This window comes from Cannabis sativa, chromosome 4 (genome assembly GCF_029168945.1).
Source record: "Cannabis sativa cultivar Pink pepper isolate KNU-18-1 chromosome 4, ASM2916894v1, whole genome shotgun sequence".
NCBI classification, from domain to species: Eukaryota; Viridiplantae; Streptophyta; class Magnoliopsida; order Rosales; family Cannabaceae; genus Cannabis; species Cannabis sativa.
Window position 1 is genome coordinate 77,255,459 of NC_083604.1, and position 24,061 is coordinate 77,279,519.

The following is a 24,061-nucleotide window of genomic DNA, read 5'->3' on the forward strand; positions in this document are numbered from 1 at the left end:
TAAACTACAGACCAAATCAATATGTGAACATTACACAGTGCTATAAACAGTTGCTAAATAGATTAACTAACTCCATTTATTTGTACATATAATATAGAGGAATGATGATGACTTTTTGTTGCCAAATTTATACATAATTGTAGTTGGGTATGCCACTTGGGTTAACACTATAACAGACAGCAATATACATACTTATTTTTATATCTATTCATAATTCATATGTATATGTATGTATTCTCGATGTGTATTACCCATAAATGGTTAAAATTAGAAAAATTTAAGTTCTTATGCTTAATTTTTTTATCTAAATAAAAAAATCTCCCACTTTTACATCATATGTGCTGAGATTTTTCTATCGGTTGAAAAAAAAAATTAAAAAAAAAGTTTTTAGCAAAAAAAAAAAAAATAGATAAGTAAAGTTGAGTTTAACTTAAATATTTTTATATGAACATACTTTTGATATAATATAAAAAGTGATATTTTTTTATATTTTTTCTAATTAAGTAATTAAACTAAGCATATAAATTTAAATTTCTCTTTTATTATTCGTTATTATATCAAAATTTAATGATTTAATATTTTTAAAATTAATATTTATACAGTTAATTAAATTTATTTAGTAACCATTTATAGATAATCCCCGTTAAGAAATCATCCATATATATTTGTTTCAATGAATAAATTATTGAATTTTATACTATAAGATTAGGTGAAATGGGTGATGATGATTGGGACATTTCGATTGAAATTGGGGAGCGTGAAAGAAAAAAGAAATAGTCCAATTCGATCCATCTTTGTAATAAAAATTGACAGTACATATATGAAAAATGTTAAAATGTAACTGTCTAATATTTTTTTTTAATATTATATTAGTAGGGATATGATTTTGTCCCGATGTACTTTCACAGAATGTAGTCCGTGGTACATTAGATGGGTCTGAGGTACATTAAATTAGTGTCAGGGTACGTTTCTACTTTTTAACCCTAATTACCCCTAAATCAATTTCAGCCGTCAAATCAAATAACTCCCTCATCTGACGGCTGTCGTACATCACGGATTACAATCCGTGAAAGTACAATAACGGCACAAAATCATATCCCTATATTAATACTGATATAATTAAATATTAAATTTTATATAATTTAAAATAATAATTTTTAAAAAATATCGTGACATAAAACGCCACTTTTAAATAATACTAAATACTACTAATATTCAAATTCCTTTGTCATCATCTTTTGGTCTTTTAGTTCATAATGTTCGTACTTTTCTCTTATTTTTAAATAATGTTGAGTTGTATTTTTGTTAAACGATCTGCAAATAAGCTGACTCATGTTTTAGCCAGAAATCATTGTTTCTCTCCAGATCTTATGCTTCAATTGGAAAATTATTCTAACGAAGTGCGTTCTATTATTATTAACGATTGCTAATTAATAAAGTTGCTAAATTTATTCTAAAAAAAAAAACTACTAATACTCCATATCAATATCTAAATATACAGCAAGAAAATAAAAGTAATAAGGTGACAAAATTTTGGAAATGGGTTCAGTGATTTCCTCCAGATTGGTAATTTGACTTCTAAGAAATTGGAACTAGTGTCCAAAATCCAGTAGAATAGGTAGAAAGAAACAAATATTTATAACGTACCATTTTTATGTAGCATCTAAAAAGTAAACTTAAACAGAATGAATTTTAGATTTATTGATACCAACCAAATCTACCAATTTGAAATTCAACTTTCAATGATGTACTGGCCTACAGTAGAGGCTATATTAATTGGTCAACCTACACTTAAAACAGTTCAAATAGTAATAAAGCTTATGGATATTTCAACAAGGCAACATGATTAATTCTCGAAATCATTTGATTCAAAAATTTCTGTGGATTTTTTTATTTTATTTTATTAAGGCGATAATTATTTATATATTAAATTATACTTTCGAATATTAAAATTAATTAAATTATGTTTCGAATTTTAATATTTATTAAATCATGCTTCATAAACTTTTATTTATATCAGATTTCTATTAGTAAAATTAAACAAAATTCTCTAAATCTAACAATCTCAATAGTTTCAAAAGAATTTTTAACAACTTGAGAAAAATTCAAATTACATAATTTAGTACATATTAAAATTCGAAAAATAAAATATCTAAGATCGTGAATCCAAAGTTTAGTTTTTAGAATTGTGAAGAGATAGAATCTCTTCTTTGAGTTATTAATTATGGTATTTGAGGTTGTTTTTATTAAGGCTAATTAGTAATTTTTCCCCCCAAACTTTGACATGTACCAAATCTTGCCTCCTGAACTTTTTTCGCCGTTAAAAATTCCCCCGGAACTATTGAGATTGTTAGATTTAAGGATTTTTGTCTAATTTTAGTAAAAAATATTCTAACATGGATGAAAGTTCAAAGGGGCATGATTTAGTACATATCAAAGTTTGAGGGGAATGATTTGGTAGATATCAAAGTCTGGTGAGCATGATTTAGTACATAAACAATTACTGAAACAGTAAAATTAAATAAAATTAGACAAAAATCTTTAAATTTAACAATCTCAATAGTTCAGGGAGAATTTTTAACGGCTAAAAAAGTTTAGGAGACACAATTTAGTACATGTCAAAATTCAAGGGAAAAAATTACTAATTAGCCTTTTATTAATGCTCTAAGTTGTGTTAATAAAGGTTACACTAGAAATAGGTGTCACCAATTATGTTTAGAGCTTAATTCCAAAAAGATTATGTATTTTTTAAGGGAAACTTACAAAAATACTGGAATTTAGGTTAATTTTTACAAAAATACTGTCACACGGAAATCTTTACAAAAATACTGTGTTTTATAAAACACTAGTAAAACACAAAGCAGAACAGCTCAAAACAACAGTAGAACACCAGTAAAACACCAGTAGAACACCAGTGAAAACTTAACACAGTATACTGCAGTATGAAACTTATAAAAAAACACAGTAAAAAAGTAAAAAATACCGTCTGGCAGTATTTTTGTAAAAAAATGACAAAAGTTAGTACACCATGTAAATTACCCTTTTTTAAAAGTCATTTAAGATTTTTGTCCCCTTTTTTTTTGAAAGGAAGATTTTTGTCTTTTGAACAATCACTTATACATTATTGTACCCTTTGATTCTTTTTTCAATGGTTAAATATAGTCCTTTAATTATTCACAATATTATAATTAAGTAGCTTTTTTGTCAGTTTTGTTACAAGTAGCAAACATAAAATTGACAAGGCAATTAAATTTATTGTTACGTCATTGCCACATGTATTATTAAAAAAATGATTTAAAAGTTTCTAATATTACTTTTAATTTTTTAATTATTAATTAAATTTTAATTTAATGATTTTAAATGCAAATTTTTAATTATTAATTATTTTTATTTTAAATTATACAATTGGCGCTGACTGATGTGATAATGGTCGATGTTAGCAGTTTATTTGTTAAGTATTACAAAACTTAATATATAGATCATTTCACAACACTGTTAATTGATTTGCAAAAATGTTACTTTTACAAAATTATTTTAATTTAAAAGGCCCCAAATTTTCTCTTTCTTTCTTCTTTTCTAGGCCCAATTATCATTTTGCCAAAGGCCCATTTATTTCTAGGATCGGCCCTATCGATAATACCACCAAATTAAAATGTAAACTACAGGAAGAATTATACAAAAGACACAAGCTAAAGTCAAACAAAGGATGAGAAGATAAAACATAAGTATTGCAACAATAATCCCAAACAAACTAAACAAAAGTAAAAACCAAGCACATATCTAAAACACAAACAAAACAAAGACTAACTATATATTGCAACAAACAACTTGAACCTGATGAGTTACACCATCATTGAAAGCGCAACACCCTAGCCACCCCACTCCGCCCACACACCCAAACACCATAGAACCAAAGCCATGTTGCCAAACACTAAGGAGGCGTTTGATTGGGAGGAATGAAAATATAGGAATAAGAATGAAAATGAGAATAGGAATATGAATGGAATAAAATTTAAAATGCATCAAAAAAATTGATAAAAAAATTATTAATTTTTTTCCTTGTTACATTGGAATGGTCATTCCTTTCTTTTAAAAATGGAATAGCCATTCCACCAAAATGGTGGAAAGAGCATTCCATTGGAATGTCATTCCAATACTTTAAAATGCAACCAAACAAAGGAATGAAATGAAAATTGTTTCATTTCCATTTCATTACCTCCAACCAAACGCTACCTAAGATTTTAACGCCCGAGAGCCGTGAAACTCTGCAACAAGAATGCCAAGGCTCGGTCGGGCACACACCCATTGCCAATTGCCAATGTGCGGTGCCCCCTATTCAGGTGAAGAGAGAAAAAAAAAAGAAAATTTTAGGGTAGGGTTGGCCCTGAAATTTAGTGGGTCATAAAAAATATTTATTTTTTGACCCTTATTTAAAAAAAAAATTGTATTTTTCAAAATAATTAAAAATATATGTGTAATTTTTTAAAAAAAAAAATATTTTTTGAATCTCTAAATTAGGTGGGTCCTAAGCACCGCGTATGTCTAAGACATGCCTTAAGGGCTAGGGTTCGTGAGAGAAAGCTTGAGAGTTAGATAGAGACCTCATGATCATCCCCACCAAATTTACCAATTTAAACATAAACGTAATATGTTTTTAATTTTATTAACAATCAAATTTACTATTAATTGTATTGTAACAAATCTTATTTTCATATCATATGTATGCATTAAAGTGGTGACACAAAGCTATAGAGTATAGTTGTATGTATATTGTTATTGGTATAGTTTAGTAGGTAGTAACTTTCATATTAGAATTAATAAAAATTGAATCTGTGGGATTCACATTCATGATTTTTATCAATTACACCCTAACATGCTGCTCATTAACATTTCTATAACATTACTACACTTCTAAGCTTTCCCATAAATAGCCTTTTTTAGAATTTTTCTTCATGAAAATTGATATAGAGAATGGAACTAGGTTCCCAATACTTTTTTATTATTATTATTTTTGAAGGAAATTTGAAATATTTTTCAATTGTTTTATTTTTATACTTATTTTTTAATGGTAAATATACTAAATATTTTTAATATAATTTGATTTATATTTGCTACTACCCCAAGGAGTTGAGGCTTTCTCTACATATTATCAGTTGTATATATATTCTGAATATATATAATAAAAAAATTCAAATGAAGTACCCAGAAGCAATAGGTAAACTCCAGCAAAAGTAGCTTAATAAGAAAACGAGCCATGAAAACAGGCAAAAAAAAAAAAAATAACAAGCTCCATTGAAATAGACTTATATATATTGGCTTTGGATGTAATCATTTTCTTTAGTGGTCACATTTCATTATCGAGTAATTTTATAATTTTAAAATAATACTATATTGATGATAATGTAAATTATACTCTGAAAAAAGAAGCAGACGATAGATTAAATATTAAATGTTACTTTATTTTTACCTCATTTCATCACTATCATTCTGTAATTACCTATGGAAAAAAAAAATACACGTGTAATGTCATCTTAGTTATTTCTTTGAAAAAAGAAATAATCTAATATTTATTTTCAAAAACTTATATTAATAATATAAACTAAATCTATTCCTAAATATAAACCTAAAATCTGTAATGAATTAAAATAAAATAAAATAAAAATACAGCCCCCATTCTCAATCCTAATTAAGAACAATTTTTCATATATGTATATAATTATGTTTTTATACATAATTCCAAATGATTAATTAATGAGTGGGCAACCGCCAAAGGGCATTGAGAAAGCGATTTTATACTGAGACTGACTTTTAACCAATACTATATTCAAAACGTATAGTAATTCCATTTCAGTTGGATGAGAATCACTTTGAAATAATAACACTTTTTTTATGTATATATATACATCTCACATGTCTATATATATATATACATACATATGCTATATAATATACCTCTCTCTCCTATTGCTTAGCCATTTTCATTTTTCATCTTAAAACTTTTTCCTTTTTCTTAACGGTAAAGCTTATCAGCTAGTAGTGTAGAAGTATTGCTTTTTTTGGTGTTGGCTTAACGTAACTCTCTTCCCAAACAAACATATCATTCTTACTCTTACACATTAAAAACATATAATTATATAAATATATATATATATATATATATTTCCCTTTAGAATTCCAATTTACCTCTAATAAGTTGGTCAAAGACCATATATGGAGTCTCTTTGAATATGTTATTTTGCTTGAAAGATTTATATGTGAACCATTTTTGAAGCTCTTACCTAATCAAAATTCAAGACCCTTTAACCAATTAATATACAACATTATTATATATATGTATAAATACTTGACCTTCTCATTATTATGATCATCTCAATATACCATATATCATATAACTTAAGCAAGAGTTTGGAGTCATAAAAGAGAGTAAAATGGCTCCAACACACAGATTTTTTTTCAATCCTTTTACTATTCTTTTCTTGGGTTTTCTCATCAGCTTTATTATGATATATTTTCCTGCAGAAGCTGCCATTAAAAAATACAACTTTGATGTGAGTTTGTACTTTTAATGATATATTATATGTACCCTTTAAATTTAATTAATATTTGATCTCAATTTGATGAGTTTTTTGTTTTTCAGATTCAAATGAAGAATGTGAGTAGGTTATGTCATGCAAAGCCTATTGTGACTGTAAATGGAAGGTTTCCAGGGCCAACTATATATGTCAGAGAAGGAGACAGACTTCAAATTAATGTGACAAATCATGTTAAATATAACATGTCCATTCATTGGTAAAAAAAAAAAAAAACTCTAAATCTTATTACACAAATAAATCATTTTATTTGTGAGCTCGAGTCATGTGATACTATGTGAGTAGTAGAGGCTATTATAAAAGTAAATCATTCTATTTGTTGCACTTATGGTTAGGCCCGACCTTGGACTAAGGTAGGTTAGACCCGTGTTTAAAGTTTAGGTCTACCTAAATTCAGAGCCTAAAAATTTTATATAGTATATTTTATGTCATGAAAAAATAGTATTATTTTTGTAAAATTTTGTTAAATAAATTTAATAATACTCTAACTCCACCTTAGATATAACACACACAAATAAAATTAAGTCTATTAATACTCCAGGCCGGCCCTTGAAAGGGAGAGCTAAGTGCAAACGAAGGCCTTTGCTCTCCCAATTTTATTTTCTAAAAATTTTTTATATAATATTACATAATTATACTTAATATTTTGAAAAAAAAAAAGTACATTTTGGCTCCTCTTAATTTGTTTTTGGCATTTTGACTCCCTTAACTGATGGGACGGCCTCTGTCCTCGTAATAGAATTAAACAGTTCTAGTCATGTGACATCACGTGAGTAGTCAGTAACCATTAATTTAAAGTTTTATTGTTGATTTTTCTTTTTTAATTTATAGGCACGGAATGAAGCAATATCGAAATGGTTGGGCAGATGGACCGGCTTACATAACACAGTGTCCAATCCAAACAGGGAATAGTTACACTTATGATTACAATGTAACAGGACAAAGAGGAACACTTTGGTGGCATGCTCATATACTTTGGTTGAGAGCCACAGTGTATGGTGCAATTGTTGTGATGCCCAAACAAGGAACTCCATTCCCATTCCCACAGCCAAACAGGGAATTTGAAGTTGTGCTAGGAGAATGGTGGAACTCTGATGTTGAAACAATTGTTAAGCAAGGGAATGCAATGGGTTTGCCACCAAATTCATCAGATGCACACACCATAAATGGAAAGCCAGGACCACTATTTCCATGCTCTGAGAAACGTAAGTTAAATTTACACCAAGCTATATTAATATCTTCTATATGTCATTTTGTATTTCACAAAAAATTACAGAGTTAAAAAAAGAAGATAAAATTATTATGAATATTTATTTTTTTGAACAATATTGATTTAATATTTATTGCATACATGTAAAAAAATATAGTTTTCTAATTAACTTATTTGTTAAAAGTAAAATAATTAATTAAGTGAAAATATATATATGCTAAATAATAAATTATAAGAAATAATAATTAAGGGTAAAAATGTAAATAAAAAAGTGAGTATATATTGTCAAAGGGGAGCTCTATTTGCACCCCTTAAACTTATAAATACACCCCATTATTAAAAAAAAATATAAACTTAAATAATTTTTAAAAATTACTCTTAATATTTTTTTAAATTTTTTTTTCACATTATTTTATGTTAATTTCAATACTTATTTTGATTTCATTTTCATAATTTTTTCTAACTCATGTGTATTTTTTTTTTATTTTTTTCTTAAAAAATTTCACATAATTTTTTATTTTAATTTTTTTTATCATAATATTTAAAATACACTTTATTTTTGTTTGATAGGTATATTTTTTAAGAATATGAATTGAAAGAAAAAAGTTAAAAAAAAGTAGTACAATTAAAAATATAAATTTTATATAAAATAAAAATTATCAAAATAGGGTGCCTTTAGAACTTTTTGGGGTGTAAATAAAATTTTCCATTGTCAAATATATTATTAAAATAGGTTGCTTTGCTAATAGTGAGTATAATTGTTGTTTAAATTTCTAAGATAATTTCCAAAATAATTTAGTCTTATATAAGTTGCTTTGCATTCTGACTTTGTATATCTTTAGCTAGATAATTAAACTCTTATTAACAACAATTATTATTAAATATATTATTAAAATAGGTTCTTTTAATTTTTTTTTTTAAAACTAGTTTTCAAGAGATGAATTCAAAAATGGATTGATTGTGAAAATAAAGACTTGCTTATATATGTGTAGATACTTTTGCAATGGAGGTTGAACAAGGGAAGACATACCTATTGAGAATAGTAAATGCTGCACTAAACGACGAATTATTTTTTGCTCTTGCGGGCCATAACATGACTGTGGTCGAAGTAGACGCAGTTTATACAAAACCCTTTATGACACAAGCAATATTAATAGCACCAGGTCAAACGACAAATGTTCTGGTCAAGGCTAGCCAAGCACCTGGCCGATACTTTGCAGCAGCTAGGCCATTCTTAGATGTGCCACTTCCCGTAGACAACAAAACAGCCACCGCCATATTCCAATACAAGGGTATCCCAAACACTGTTATCCCAACTCTACCCCAACTTCCTGCACAAAATGACAGTTCGTTTGCATTGAACTACAATAAAAAACTCAAGAGCTTAAACACACCAAAATTTCCTGCTAATGTTCCGTTAACTGTTGATCGAAACCTCTTTTACACTATTGGTTTAGGAAAAGATTCTTGTCCCACTTGTCTTAATGGGACTCGACTTGTTGCTTCGCTCAACAACATCTCCTTCAATATGCCACAAATTGGGCTTCTTCAAGCCCATTACTTCAACATTAAAGGAGTTTTTAAGACTGATTTTCCTGATAAACCTTCAACTCCTTTTAATTATACTGGTGCCCCACTCACAGCCAATTTGGGGACTTTAGTGGGTACTAGAGTTAGCAAGATTAAATTTAATTCTACTGTTGAGTTGGTTTTACAAGATACTAATCTTTTGACTGTCGAGTCTCATCCATTTCATTTACATGGATATAACTTTTTCGTGGTGGGAACTGGTATTGGAAATTTCAATCCTGCTAAGGATCCAACTAAGTACAACTTGATTGATCCCGTTGAAAGAAATACTGTTGGCGTGCCTACTGGAGGTTGGACCGCCATTCGATTTAGAGCTGATAATCCAGGTATGACCACTAAAATCCAAATTAATATAAACTATCAATTTTAAATTTCTTTTCACAAAATTAAAATGCCTATACAATCATATTTTGATGGTTCATAGGAGAAAATCAACAAAATAATTTAAGTACATAAATTTTGAAATTAATGATTTATAATAATAATAATTTAAATATAACTATTTCAAAATAGTAATATATAAAATTTACTTTTTGAATATTAATTTGACTAATCAATGTGGGACAAGTGTTTAAAGGATACTAACCATTTGTTTTACCAAAATGTTCTATAATTATTGAAAAATGTAATTCTTCTTCTAATTAATAAATTATATAATGATTTTTTAGTTTTATTGATTTATATATTTTTGATATTGTATTAGGAGTATGGTTCATGCATTGTCATTTGGAGCTCCACACTGGATGGGGATTGAAAACAGCTTTTGTTGTTGAGGATGGACCAAGATCAGATCAAACGGTTCTGCCTCCACCTAAGGATCTTCCATTCTGTTAACAATAATAATAACAATTAATAACAACTAATTGTTGTTAAGCAAAATAAAAAAAATAATTACTAATTGTTCAAAACATTTGCTTTTTTCTTTCTTTTTTATTTTAAAAAAAATTATTGTATGCATTCATTATATAGTTTTTTATGTTGCAAAAATGGCACAAATTGTTATGTGTATAACCTATGAAAGTTGTAGGTTGTTTGTTTATAATTTAGTGTGGAATTTGAGGAATGTGAACAAATTGTAAGAAAGAAAATATTTGTAACATTTCTATTGAGATGAATAAAATACACAAATACCTTTATTGTCTATTTTGAACCTTTTATCAAAAATTATTTGAGAGATAATTCAATTAATTTTTAAAGATTATTATTTATTTTTGAGATATTATAACTAGCAAATATTTTAGGTTTGTAACTAACAAGTACCTAATAAAAAAATTTTGGGCCAAAATTACCAAAAGTTATTAAAGTTTTAATTGTGTCTACGTAGCTCCCCAACATGTCCCAATTATTTCAACAACAATAAAATTTTCCTAATATGTCTGGTGGCTCTTTTCAGTCGCCTCAATTATATTACATGTTTGGGTTTCTCTCTTAGTCTCCTCCAATTTATTTTTCTCACGTCGCAGGAGAATCCCAAACACAACAACATATGATTAGCTAGTTCGGAGGATTATCACAACAACAACATGTATGGTCAATTAAGATCATTATTGCAGCAACAACCTATGTATAGTCTATGTATGGTCATTTTTTCACTCTACAAAATCAACAACAACAATAACAGCAGACTACTTTGGTTCATCCACAGACTCAACAATTTGTGGAGATTTTACCTATGCAACAATCTCCTCAACCATATTATCTTTCACCTCCACTGCATCACTCTCGTGATAATTGTGAAGGTTTAACACTTAGCTCTAATGTTGATGATTTTGTGGAATTTAGTGATCAAAATAATGCTAGTTAGTATATGTTTTTTTTTTTTTTTTTTAAATTTTAACTAAAATAATCTTATGTTTTTTTTTTTTTAAGTTAAGACAATTTTATCTTTTTAATTAAAGACAATATTAAGGCGCTATAGTTGATTATTATTGTTTGATGAATGAAATTAATTTATGTTAAAATTATTTATTTTGTAAAATATAATTATAAAAAATAATTATTTAAAATTAATAATAATTTTAAATTATAAAAATAATTTTGTAAAACATTATTATATTATAAATTTTATTTTATTTTATTTTAAAACTTAATACTGGCGGACTATTAAGGGTGGGGTCCGCTGATATTAATGGATCCGCCGGTATTAATGCTTTAGTTTCATAATTGACGAAATCTAATATTGGCAGGGTCCGTCCCTAATAATCCGCCAATAATAAGTTAATAGCGGCGAACTTTATTTTTAGTTGTTATTTCTATGAATTAGCGATCGTTTATTAATAGTGGGCCTTAACTGTCTGGACCCGTCGATAATAATCAATACCGACAGTTTCACTCTTTAATATTGGCAGGTGTTCTCGCCCCTAGTACCATCATTTGTTGTAGTATAATAGTTTTTTTTTTAAAAAAAAATACCTAGTATTAGTGGCGGGATCCGAATTTCGCCACTAATACTACCCATATTAGCAGTAGATTTTGCCCACCGCTATTGATGAATGTTATTGTAGTGATATGTGGCACCGAGGTGACAATTAGTTAAACAGTCCCGTCAGCTATTTATTTACCCTCTACTTGTTTCAGCATCCAGAAAAAAAATTTAGTCTTATTTTTTTTTTATATTCATATACGTTATAACTATTTAAGATATCCTACAAAATTTTGAGAAATTCGGAATAATTTACGATATAGAAAACAATGTTCAAACAGTTTATTTTACACGGGTATAAAATAAAATAGTCACGCGTGCAATGCACTGCTTGAATGCAATTTTTGGTGTGTTAAAATTTTTCAAATTTCTTAAAATTTTGCAGAATGTCTTAAATAACTACAATTTACATGACCATGAGAAAAAATTTGACTAAAAAATTATTTTGGGTACTAAAACAGATAGAGATGTATTGGTGTATCCCTTTTAAGGGGGTGCATTATAGAATTTCCTTTAATTATATATTCTTATAATGATAAATCAAAAAAGAAAAACCTAATGGAAAATTCTACAATGCACCCCCTTAAAGGATACATTGATGCGTCTTTATCTGTTTTAGTACCCGAAATAATTTTTTAGTCAAATTTTTTCTCATGATCATGTACGTTATAGTTAATTAAGACATCCTGCAAAATTTTAAGAAATTTAGAAAAATTTAACACGCCGAAAAATACGTTCAAACAGTGTGTTGCATGCGTGACTATTTTATTTGATACACGTGCAAAATAGACTGTTTGAACATTGTTTTTTATATTGTAAATTATTCTAAATTTTTCAAAATTTTGTAAGTTATCTTATATAGTTATAACGTACATGAATATAAAAAAAAAATTAGACTAAAAAAATTTTCTAGATACCGAAACAAATCAAGAATGTATCAGTACATCTCTTTTAAGGAGGTGCATTGTATAGACTGAGATAATTTTCACCTTAACATTTATTCACGCATAAGTGTATATCTAATGATAAAAGAGGTAATAAAAAAAAAAAAGGTAATTTTCACCTAATCTCTTTCTTTCTCGGAGGAAAAAAATCATGAGAATATCCGAATTTTCAGTAGCATTTCTTTTCTATCTAAAACGCCATTTTCAAAAAAAAAAATAAAGCCGTTTTTGTTTGTTTTATTATTTTTTTTTTTTAAAAAAAAAAAACTGAACGAGTAGTTAGAGAGAGAATATTGGGTGAATCATTGGCTGAATTCTAACGAAGTGACTGATCCATTTGTAGAGACAGAGATGGCGATGCTTTCTATGCCCATTTCACTCCCAACTCCGACCCCTTCCTCCTTCCGCCGAGTTAACCGGTAAAGCTTCTCCTTTTACTCACTATTCACTTTTACATTTCATTTTTCAGGAAGACCCAAATTTTGATTTTGTTTTATTTCTTCATTTTGGATTTTAGATTCAATTCTATCAATATTCTTATTATGAAAATTATTGAATTGACATTTGTGGACAACTCAATTGTGTTTGTGATAGGTTTAAAGGTATGACTTTTGCAAGCTTAAGCAGTGAGACTACTTCTGTTGGAGTTAAGGTCACAGAAGGAGAAGGGAAATTGCCCAAGGTTGTCCTGACTTCTTCTCAGGGTAGGTATGTGAATCCATTTTCCCTCAATTTGTTCATTTGAGTTTTCTTTTGGGTGCGTTGTTTCTTGTTTTCATTTCAAGATAATAACTTTTTAGAACTTGTTAAAGTTTAGCATATAATATGATAATATGAGCTTTGAGATTGGATTACTAGTTAGACTTTCACTAGTGGATAGATAAAGATAATACTTTTTTGTTTGTGGTTGCAGTGAAGCTGATATATACTTATATGGTGGTTGCATTACATCTTGGAGAGTTCCAAATGGCAAGGACCTCCTTTTTGTTAGGCCAGATGCTGTATTCAATAAGAAGAAACCAATCAGGTTGGTTTTTTTCTTTTTGAAAAATTGTTAGGACAAAGGTTTCTTAATACCTGCAGTTATGGATTTGTTTGTGCTGAAGAGCATAATTTATCTCAGATACTAACAATGTATCCTTTTTTGGGATAGTGGAGGTCTTCCCCATTGTTTTCCGCAGTTTGGACCTGGTCAGATACAACAGGTATGGTTATCTGTAATAGCACAAAGATTTTTCATTAGAGACATTGATATTACTAATTACTTGCACGTTCAAATAGTACTTTATCAATGTCTTGTGTTCTTCTTCATTTTATGATCGTGTATTGAGCCTTAACAGGTGTGAGTGTGTACTTAACCTTGGAGTCATTTATGCTGCTTACAGCATGGATTTGCAAGAAATATGGATTGGTCTATCATTGATTCCGAAAATGTTGAAGGAAATCCCGTTGTAACTTTAGAGCTAAAGGATGAGCCTTACAGTCGTTCCATGTGGGATTTTAGCTTTCAGGCTTTATTCAAGGTTAGTTGTGAAAATAATGCTATTGTAAAGAGATACTGATAACTCACTAGGCATCTTGTTTGCCCCACCCAGACGGTGGTGAGTGATCAATGTTTAGACAACTCTGCTAACAGTAGCTAGTAGCTATAGTGTTTGGGACAACTCGACAGTAATATGCAATGTGTATGATTTTTACTGAAATTTTTCTTACAATCATTCTATTTGTTCATCCAGGTGATTCTGAAAACAAACAGCCTTTCCACAGAACTTGTAATTACAAATACAGACAACAAGCCATTTTCATTTAGTACAGCCCTGCACTCATACTTCCGCGTAAGTAGCCTTTCTTCGTGCTTCGTAATTTCAATTTCATTTGTTTGACTCTAAATTCAGAATATTCTTATGATTTGATTTGATGTTAAATTGTTTAGTAACAAAGGGACCAAGAATTTAGGAATAAATTATAAAACGTTTAGAAAAGAAGTTTCATTGTGCATTGTATTCTGCATCTCTAATTGCACAGTAATACTTATCATGCAGGCTTCAGTCACAGGTGCATCAGTTAGAGGTTTAAAGGGTTGCAAAACTCTAAATAAAGAACCTGATCCAGAGAATCCATTGGAGGGCAAAGAAGAAAGGTTTGTGTCAAATCTCATCATTTTCATGTGTAGACATGATTTTATTACCATACAATAATAGCAAAAACCGAAAAAGGAAAACAGGCTAGTTGATTGGCTGAGGTTTGAGCTACACTTTGATTCTTACACAGCTAGACTCATCAATGCATGTGAACTTATAAATTTAGTACTGATATGCACATCCATTTCCATTCTAGGACAAGAACATATCTTTAATCTATACATTTTTTACTGAGGAAGAAATAAGAGTTAACATACCAAAAATATAACTGTTTTGTAAAGAACTAGCCTCACTATTTCTATTCTGGTAGTTTGATTATCTCTATTTATTCCACATTACCATTGCTTAAATAACAACAATCTCCTTTTGAATATTCTAGCCATGGTTCTTTCTTTCTAACTCTTATCGTAAATACACAGGGACGTGGTCACTTTTCCGGGATTTGTTGATTGCATATATCTTGATGCCCCTAATGAGTTACATCTTGATAATGGCTTAGGGGATACAATATCCATCAAGAATACAAAGTGAGTTTAATTGAACTTTGAACCTTGGTTAACTCTGGTTTTGGCTAAAAAATTCTTTTAATCAATATCACTATGGATACGTTTCACATTCTCCGCTTGCCTGTATTTTTCATCCTTGTAGTTGGACCGATGCTGTGTTGTGGAACCCACATCTGCAGATGGAAGCATGCTACAAAGATTTTGTTTGCGTAGAAAATGCTAAGGTACACAAAATTCCAGCCTTCATATTAGTACCTACCAACCAAAACTTGAACAAACAAAAACCAAGTTTGTATTGAGTTGTTTTTCTCAATAATAGTTTTCCAGCATGGTTTTGTTGCTAATTTTTCTGTTCTTACTTCCCTTTTATGGATACTTTTAGATTGGAACCCAACAGTTGGAGCCGGGACAATCTTGGACCGCTACACAGCTTCTCAGCGTCGAGTGAAGTGTGCCAATTTTTGTAGATATGTCTTTTGTTGTTCATTTTTTTTAAACAACATATATATTGCCTTTGAGCGTTTCAGCTATAAAATAAAATAATTGGGGTTGGCCAAGATCATAACTACCACTTCTTCTCAACTTAATCTTCCAAAAGTGATGGATTTAAGTGATAACAATTCGTAAATCCTCTTTAAGGGCTAGTTTGTTTAAGCTTAATTAACAGATTAGAAGCACTTGCTAAACAATAAAAGTCAGTTTGGAAATACAAAATCAGAGGTTTATTCAGAAAGAAAATAGTATAATCTTCAGTCATTTTGTTAATGTCATTTTTTGAGCAACATTGCTTATTTGATAATTATTTGATCACAATTGTTATCCTTATATTGTTATTCCTCCAATGGCTAATTAGATTGAAATCATTAATTTAAAGCCTGGATCATAAATAAACTAATGCAGTTCTTGTTACTAATCTGTTCACCAGTAATCTCCACAAGAGCAGTTCCCCTCCTTAAAAATGTGAAATCGAACTCGATCACGTAGAACAATATCTCTGTGATAAATCTTCGAAATGAGTTTAGCCACCTTATGACAGTCTTCACAAACTCGAAGATTATTGAAAACTCGAATAGTTACCCCTGGTTTACTTCTCATTAATCCGAAAGCTATTGCTAGTTTCTCACTGTGTTGCTGTATTGCAGTTTCTTTCTCCTCATCCATAAGATCAAGTAACAAATCTCTTGTTGCAAATTCATGCCCTTCTTGTCTCAGTCTCTCTACTATCGATTCCCACACTTGGTAAATTTCTTCCATGTGTGGATAAGAGCCTCCCCCGGCCAAGAACTCGTGAACAACACCGTTCATGCTAATCAAACTGCAGCCTGGAACTTTCAAAACTCCTAAATCTGTCATCTGTTTTCTCACTCTTACTGCTTGGTTCCATTCTCCAGCTGCAGCATGAATGCTTGACAAGTGAATGTACCTTCCGCCGTGTGAAGGGTCAAGTTTGACAAGGATTTTCCCTATCTTTTTCCCTAATTCAAGGTGTCTATGAATTCGACAGGCATTAAGCAGCGCACCCCATATGGCTGCATTCGGTTTTATAGGCATTTTCTCAATGAACTCTTGTGCTTCTTTCAGAAGACCAGCTCGGCCTAGAAGATCAACCATGCAACCATAATGCTCTAATGAAGGAATCAACTTGTGAACATCTTTCATGCTTTGAAATAATGATTTTCCTTCATCAACTAGTCCTGCATAGCTACAAGCAGTAAGAATTGAAGTAAAAGTGATATGGTTTGGTTTAATGCCTTCAATCTGCATCTGTATAAACCAGTTTAGAGCTTCTTTTCCCTGTCCATGAATTGCAAAACCTTCAATAATTGCTGTCCAAGAAGAGACATCTTTCCTCTCCATAGCTCTGAATATTTCAAGAGCTTGTTCCATGTTGCCACACTTGACATACATGTCTATAAGAGCACAACCCATAATTAGATCAATGTGGATTCTCTTCTTGTTGATGTAGGAATGAATCCACCTACCTTGATCCAACGCACCAAGGCGAGCGCAAGCTGAGAGAGCGGTTGCTAGAGTTACACCGTCTGGTTCAACGCCAGCAATTTGCATTTCTGAAAATATGTTCAATGCTTCCTTGTCAAAACCAGCATTGACATATCCATAAATCATTGTTGTCCATGAGACAACATTCTTCTCTGGCATATTTCGGAAAAGCTCGTTGGCTCTGCTCATTTCCCCACATTTTGCATACCCGTTGATCATCGAGTTGAAAGACACAATGTCCTTTTGTGGGATTCTATCAAACACAAGACTCGCTGCTTCGATGGAGCCTGTTATGGCGTAAACATGGAGTAAGGAATTCATAGCATAGACTTCTGAGCTAAAACCCATCTTTATGATGCGTGTGTGGACTTGTTTTGTTTCTTCCAAAGCTGATAAACAAGAACAGGCTTTGAGCAAAGAAGGGAAGGTGTGGTTGTTGTGTGGAACTGATTGACAAATCATTTGATGGTAAAGAAGTAAAGCTTCTTCAGCTTGATTATTGTTTGAGTATCCTTTGATCATGGTGTTCCACATGAAAGTGTTTGGTTTGCGAAATCTATCGAAAAACATCTGGGCATAGGCTAAATTTCCAGAATTTGGTAAAACACAAAAGGTTAGGAGCTTGTTGGCTAAGATGGTATCTGAAACAAGGCCTGTTTTCAACATTTGGCCATGGATTTGATTTAGTTCCACCATGTTTGAACATGTCTCAAGCAAAGACAACATTGCAAAGGAGAACTTTGGAGACTTATTTTCTATGGTTCTTATTATTAAAGCAATTCAGATAAGGTTATTTGATATGCTCTTTTCCAATTATATATTTTTTCAATTGAAATAAGTACAAAATCTTTTGTGTGGTCCCTATTGTTTTGTCTTTTAATATATAAAATGCAAAGTAAAAACAAAAAGAACAACCAAATCTACATTCGCAATCATCTTCTATTTATTTAATGAGCATTAAGTCAAAATGTATCAAAACAAGAATTACATTAAGATATACTAAAACTGAACACTAGCAGCCATTAGAGATGAACATAAAACCCTCTTGAGCTCAGAAAGCTCAGTAAGACATGAATAGAAAAACTCAAAACAAAACAAAATCCCAATATACCAAGATTTCAGATATAGTTGAACTTTCAAGAGGCTAAGGTTGATATAAGACAGACCAGAAGTATCATCACCACCACAGCCCAAACCCAATAAAACCATTTGTTCTTCTTCTTCATCTGGTTAGCATAGTAAAGACTGTTAGTGCCACCACTGATAAAATCACCAGCATTGGCAACATTCTCTTCAATATCATCAATCTTTTCGCCTTGAATTTCAACAAGAACAGCCATGTCAAGAAACACCTGATGAAGTTTATTCAAACTTCTTTGAATATCCAACACTGTCTCATGCCTAACTTTATTCTCCATATCAACTTCTGTTTTCCCTTCAAACATTTGAACTTTCATAGCCCCCGAAACCATCTTTTCGATCACTTCCTCACTCGGTAACTCGCCAGTAGCACAATAGTACTTTCTCCTCAGATCTTCCTTGTGATCTTCAACAATTTTGTCTCTCAAAGTCTGGAAATTGTTCATCATTTCTCTCAACTTGACTCTCAAACCATTGGTTACCGAAATTCTGGTTCGATCAACATGGCTTCCTTCTCTATAAGCATCTAAAACATTTCGATTGTTAATGTTGGCCTGATCAAGATTCTCAAGTCTTGTCTTGACTATCTTCACTTTACGAAGTATGGAAACTATGTCTGAATCCATACGATCTCTAAGCCCACGAAGAATCTTTGTACTGTGAGTGGATTTTGCTTCTTCATTCAAGGTTTGAAGATCAAACAAGAGATTGGTAATCTCTTCCATTTCAGACTTGACTTCACCAACTTCTTGGTAAAACTTAAAAAGGTTTTCTTCATCTATTGGGTTAAGAATTTGGCCTATTTCGATATCCAGATTCCCCTCAAGGTCTTTCTGGGCTTGTTTCTTCAGTTCCACATAACTTAAGAACGATTTTGTCATCAAATCATTCATCTTTGCAAGATTTCACAAAAACAAACCCTGCAAATATGTTTAAACAAGAAGCTTAAATATTACAAAACATCAAAGAAAATTTAGTAGTTAAACAAAATCTTCATAAAATTTACCTTTTTCAACAAATCAAGAATTGAAATCGGGTACTGGAATAAGCCTCTGCTCCAAGAATCTGAATTTCAAAAAAAAAAAAGATACATTTTTTAATGGAAAACTCAGATAAACAATAAAACCCAAAAGAGCAAAAACGATCAAAGGGAGAGAAATTCTAAACTGGGGTTATAATTATTCGAAATGGAGTTCAAGAAAAAGTTCATAAAAACAAAACCTTGACAATCAAAGTTCATAAAAAAAGATACTTTTTTTAAAGAAAAACTCAGATAAACAACAAAACCCAAAAGAGCAAAAACGATCAAAGGGAGAGAAATTTAAAGCTGGGGTTATGATTATTGAAAATGGAGTTCATTCAAGAAAAAGTTCATAAAAACAAAACCTTGATAATCAAGTTCATATTTCTTAAAGAAAAACTCAGAAACAATAAAACCCCAAAGAGAAAAAACGATTAAAGGAAGAAATTCAGAACTGGGGTAATGATAATACGAAATGTAGTTCCAGAAAAGTTCATAACAACAAAACCTTGAAAATCAATGGCCTAGTTTGAACCGGTGATCTTCTTTTGCAACGAATGTTCTTGTTGTTGCTCTAAAAGAGTGATGATTGTTCTGTGTTGAAATTTCAAGTAAAAGAATTCTCTGAGAAAGAGAGAGAAGCAGAAACTTTTAAGAAAGAATGTTTGTGAAGAAGAGAGTGGAAAAGTGTGATTGCATTGTTCGGTTTTGTAGAGTTGACAGTTTATATATGTACTCTGTTTCAAAATTCGAATTTTAGTTTTTTTTTATATAGCCGTTAATTATCCGAAAGGCGTTGAACGTAGAAGAATTCAGTTATTTTCCACATGAAACAGCACCAAATATTTCTCAACAGTCATAAAATAATTAAATATTATTATGAATAATTGCTCTATTTGTAGAACAAATTTGAAAAGGAAAAAAAATAACGACACTCTTTTAAATGTGGTTTATTTAAGTTGTGAATAAGGTAATGTCTAAACCTTTTCCTAGTTGTTTTCGACCAAAAGTGATAGAGACGTATAGTCTGTATAAATTGTAATATCTTACAAATCTTCAATTACCAGTTCATAATCTACTCAAGCTAATGCTTTTGATTTTCATTAGTGTCCAATTTTCCTAGAGTATAAATTACCAATATATATATAAATATGTGAATACTGCTATTCATTTATTAGCTAAGTATGTTCTCCGATGATTAATAATTAGAGGAATTGCTACTTCCTTTCATGTCTATTGTATTATGACGCTTTGTATTAATATGATAGCAATTTATCTCAAAAAAACAGAAAGTTGTGAATAAGGCAATTTATTCATTTGAGGATAAAAATAGAAGGTAACTTGCTATTGATTTTCACACTTTATTTGATTAACTTTCTACAAATTTGCAAAGTGAGAGAGAATACATGGATGAACATTATGACAAAGCAATACAATTTTTTGAAGAATTTCAAAGTAAAAAACTAAAAAGTGGTCATTTTTTCAGAGCCTTTAAGTCTCCAAAGGACATTAAATTTTTGAGCCATTTTCAATTTCTTCTGTAGTAGTAGTAGTAATAGAATCTCTGGTTAAAGTATTTTTCTTGGCCTTCTCAGCCTCAAGTTTTCTCAATGTAGTTGAACTAAGCTTATCTCCACTAGAACCTTCAGAAACAAGATCCACCACTTCAATCTGCATTAAATTTCCCCAACAACAATACATGATTAAAATCTAGAACTGGGTTTGATAATCCAATATCAGAAGAGGGTAAGAAAGAAAAAAACAAAGTCAAAACCTTCAGTTGTGAAAGACCTCTTTCAGCTCTCTTTTTATTTACTGAAATTCCACCTGGTAAAGTCTCCTTACTGCCATAACCAAAATCAGTCAAACTTTTCTTCTTCTATTTCAATAAAACCCAAAACAATATTTCAACTAATTCATTTGAAAACCCCACTATAATGACTAAATCATATTAGTTATCATCATAATATATAGATTTCAATGAAGTGTGAAAACTAACCTGACCACTATTGCTTCCAAATTTTCATCAACTATAGAAGGGCCATAAGGGTCTATGATTGGCACAGCTTCCACAACGAGCTCTGGTTTTATAGACTATCACCCCATATGTATTGTTGGTCACTTAGTCATATAATTATAATATAAACAATCAACATAAAAGAAAAGAAATTCGAACTTTGAATTTAGTTACCTTAATATAATCTTTAACATTACCAATCCTTTCCTCAATGGGCTGTATTAATTCAGCAAACTGCAATATATATATATATAAATACATAAACTAATTTTGTTAAAGAAAAAAATTGAATCTTTACATAATTTCATCTGAACTGGCAAAGCAAAATTACCTGTTTCTTGATCAACATGGGCTGGTCACAAACTCCAATCACAATCCGACTCCTTGCGAGCTCGGCCGATGCCTGAAAAATATCAATTCTACCATTCAAACTTTCGAGAAATAAAAATCAAAATCAAAAGGTGTGAGAGAGAGAGAGAGATAGAAAGAAAGACCTTGAGGAAACGACGGTGACCGTCGTGTAATCGGTCAAACGTACCACCGAGAACCACCGCTGCATAAGTGTTGGGTGGCGAAATCTCCCACTTTACCACTGATTCTTCCATTATCGCCATCTGTACAAAGCTTGAACCTTTCGTTAAGTGGTTGGATGGTTGGGTTGGGTTGGTAGTTTTGAGCCGCAAATGGTTTTTTTTTCCTCTCTGGACGTAAATAGGAGATTAGTTAGAGTAAATACTAAATAGGAGATTAGTTAGTGGTGATGAAACTCAAGTGTTTGGGTTGTGATCAGGTACAGCGAACATAGACAATGGAACATTTTTGTTTCACATTACTTGGAATATTGGGCACTGACTTCGATGACTTTTATGATGATATCATTATTAGAGTGCAACCACATATCATAGTTAATGTTTATTCACATGAATGAATCCACTAAACCAGCAAGAAGGGTCAAACATTAATTTGGCAAAGAATTAATGAAAGTCAATGTCATTGTTTTCTTTTTAGCCTAACAAAAATATCTCATCTAGTTTATTGGTGGTAAAATATGAAAGGAGTGTAAATATTGCTTTTTTACCTTTGTCTGTACTCAAGCTTTTGAGCTACGAATTCTTTCAGTTTTGGGACCTCACCAACTAGATTTCCACTACCCAATCCTTCAAAAATTCATCAAAGTTAGAATTTTTACACAAGAGTAAATAGAAAAATAAATGAGGTAAAGGAAGAAAACCAAGAATGACTCTTATCTTTTGCAAATTTCTTTTGGGGAAGAGAGAGAGATGGCCTTCATTTTTTAAAAAGAAATGAGAAAAATAAATAAAAAAAAATGGTTTTAAGAAAATTAAAGAAACAAAATTAAATTAAATAAAAACATTAAACAAGAAAATGACTACCTATACCCTACAGCCTTACTCCACCAACCCAAGTTACTTAATTTTTAAATTTCATTCTTAATTATTTTTAAGTTACTAATTTAAGAGCAATTTTTTAATTTAATATTTTTTAACAAATTTATAATTTAATAGAGATTCTATTTCAGCCATGACACAAACACATTATGTATAACTCAAAACATTTTGAAGCAAATACAATTTATTCAGAAATTTCATCAAACAGTTTACATGCACACACATTTCATAAATCTGTAAAATAATTATTAAGCTCAAGATAGAATGGAAGTAAGGAATTGTTTCAGAAATTTAAATTGAGTACAACACATTAGTTTGGGTGTGGAGTTATTGAATGAAGAAACGCAGATGATCTTTGATGAGTCATGATCTGTATTTGGATTTAATGAAAACGTAGATCTCTCGTTTATTATTTTTAGAAAAGGATTTGGATTGAGAATTTGAAAACAAATTACCAACCTGTAAAAACTCAATATGCGGCGACGACTTTCGGGTGCGAACATCGAAGCTCCTGGACGTTCAAGCACCTTCCTCTCCGTCGTCGAAGGTCTTGGCCATTCAAACACCTTCGTCAGAAAGAGGGGATCGGGAGAGAGAAGAGAGAAAGAGAGGAGATTAGGGCTCTGTTGTAGAAATTTTCTGGTTTTGACGATGAAGTGAGGTTGAAGAAGATGACAAAAAAAAAACGTACATACTATTATTTTTTTTACGGTTTTTTTTTTATTTGTGTTGTTATTTAATGGTAATAGCAATGGCAATATAATAGAATAAGAATCATAATAAAAATTGATTATAATATTTGTTTTGTAGTTGGAATGAAAATATAATAGAATAGAATGTGTATTGACTTTCTTTGTAATGAAATGTGGTAATTATAATGGGAATTATATTGGTTTCTGTAATTATTATTAAGAAAAAACAAAGAATGTAATAGATTACAAAAGTTACGATTACCATTGAAAGATATAAGTATGATTTAAAATAGAAAATTTTTAAAATATTTAAAGAAACAAATTAGTGTTCAATAAAAATTTAAAGTAAAATAAAAAAATAAATTTTTTTAATGATGA

The 24,061-nt window shown here is 30.3% G+C and overlaps 3 protein-coding genes and 1 pseudogene across 3 annotated transcripts; 2 read left to right on the forward strand and 2 right to left on the reverse strand.

Moving 5' to 3' along the window:
- The first annotated feature begins 6,180 nt into the window (after positions 1-6,180).
- LOC115714409 (laccase-11) lies at positions 6,181-10,531 on the forward strand. The gene is made up of 5 exons (XM_030643107.2): positions 6,181-6,548; positions 6,638-6,789; positions 7,422-7,795; positions 8,793-9,716; positions 10,094-10,531. Exons 1-5 carry the CDS (start codon positions 6,429-6,431, stop codon positions 10,222-10,224), a joined length of 1,701 nt encoding a protein of 566 aa, XP_030498967.2. The 5' UTR covers positions 6,181-6,428; the 3' UTR covers positions 10,225-10,531.
- A 2,402-nt stretch (positions 10,532-12,933) lies between these two features.
- On the forward strand, positions 12,934-15,960 carry LOC115714444 (putative glucose-6-phosphate 1-epimerase). Its single transcript, XM_030643157.2, has 10 exons — positions 12,934-13,175; positions 13,351-13,464; positions 13,670-13,783; positions 13,910-13,961; positions 14,142-14,279; positions 14,493-14,591; positions 14,799-14,896; positions 15,317-15,424; positions 15,546-15,627; positions 15,786-15,960. Exons 1-10 carry the CDS (start codon positions 13,108-13,110, stop codon positions 15,849-15,851), a joined length of 939 nt encoding a protein of 312 aa, XP_030499017.2. The 5' UTR covers positions 12,934-13,107; the 3' UTR covers positions 15,852-15,960.
- Positions 15,961-16,202: 242 nt separating this feature from the next.
- Positions 16,203-18,248, reverse strand: LOC115714407 (pentatricopeptide repeat-containing protein At5g66520). Its single transcript, XM_030643105.2, has one exon. It carries the CDS (start codon positions 18,128-18,130, stop codon positions 16,322-16,324), a length of 1,809 nt encoding a protein of 602 aa, XP_030498965.2. The 5' UTR covers positions 18,131-18,248; the 3' UTR covers positions 16,203-16,321.
- A 77-nt stretch (positions 18,249-18,325) lies between these two features.
- LOC115714478 (syntaxin-112-like) lies at positions 18,326-23,702 on the reverse strand (annotated as a pseudogene).
- Positions 23,703-24,061: the final 359 nt, after the last annotated feature.

Coding starts and splice junctions, on each gene's coding strand:
- LOC115714444 (XM_030643157.2), top strand. CDS start 13,108: ATGGCGATGCTTTCTATGCCCATTTCACTCCCAACTCCGACCCCTTCC. Junction 14,592..14,798: donor CCCTGCACTCATACTTCCGC/GTAAGTAGCCTT, acceptor CTTATCATGCAG/GCTTCAGTCACAGGTGCATC. Junction 14,897..15,316: donor TTGGAGGGCAAAGAAGAAAG/GTTTGTGTCAAA, acceptor GTAAATACACAG/GGACGTGGTCACTTTTCCGG.
- LOC115714409 (XM_030643107.2), top strand. CDS start 6,429: ATGGCTCCAACACACAGATTTTTTTTCAATCCTTTTACTATTCTTTTC. Junction 7,796..8,792: donor ATTTCCATGCTCTGAGAAAC/GTAAGTTAAATT, acceptor ATATATGTGTAG/ATACTTTTGCAATGGAGGTT. Junction 9,717..10,093: donor ATTTAGAGCTGATAATCCAG/GTATGACCACTA, acceptor ATATTGTATTAG/GAGTATGGTTCATGCATTGT.
- LOC115714407 (XM_030643105.2), bottom strand. CDS start 18,130: ATGTTGTCTTTGCTTGAGACATGTTCAAACATGGTGGAACTAAATCAA.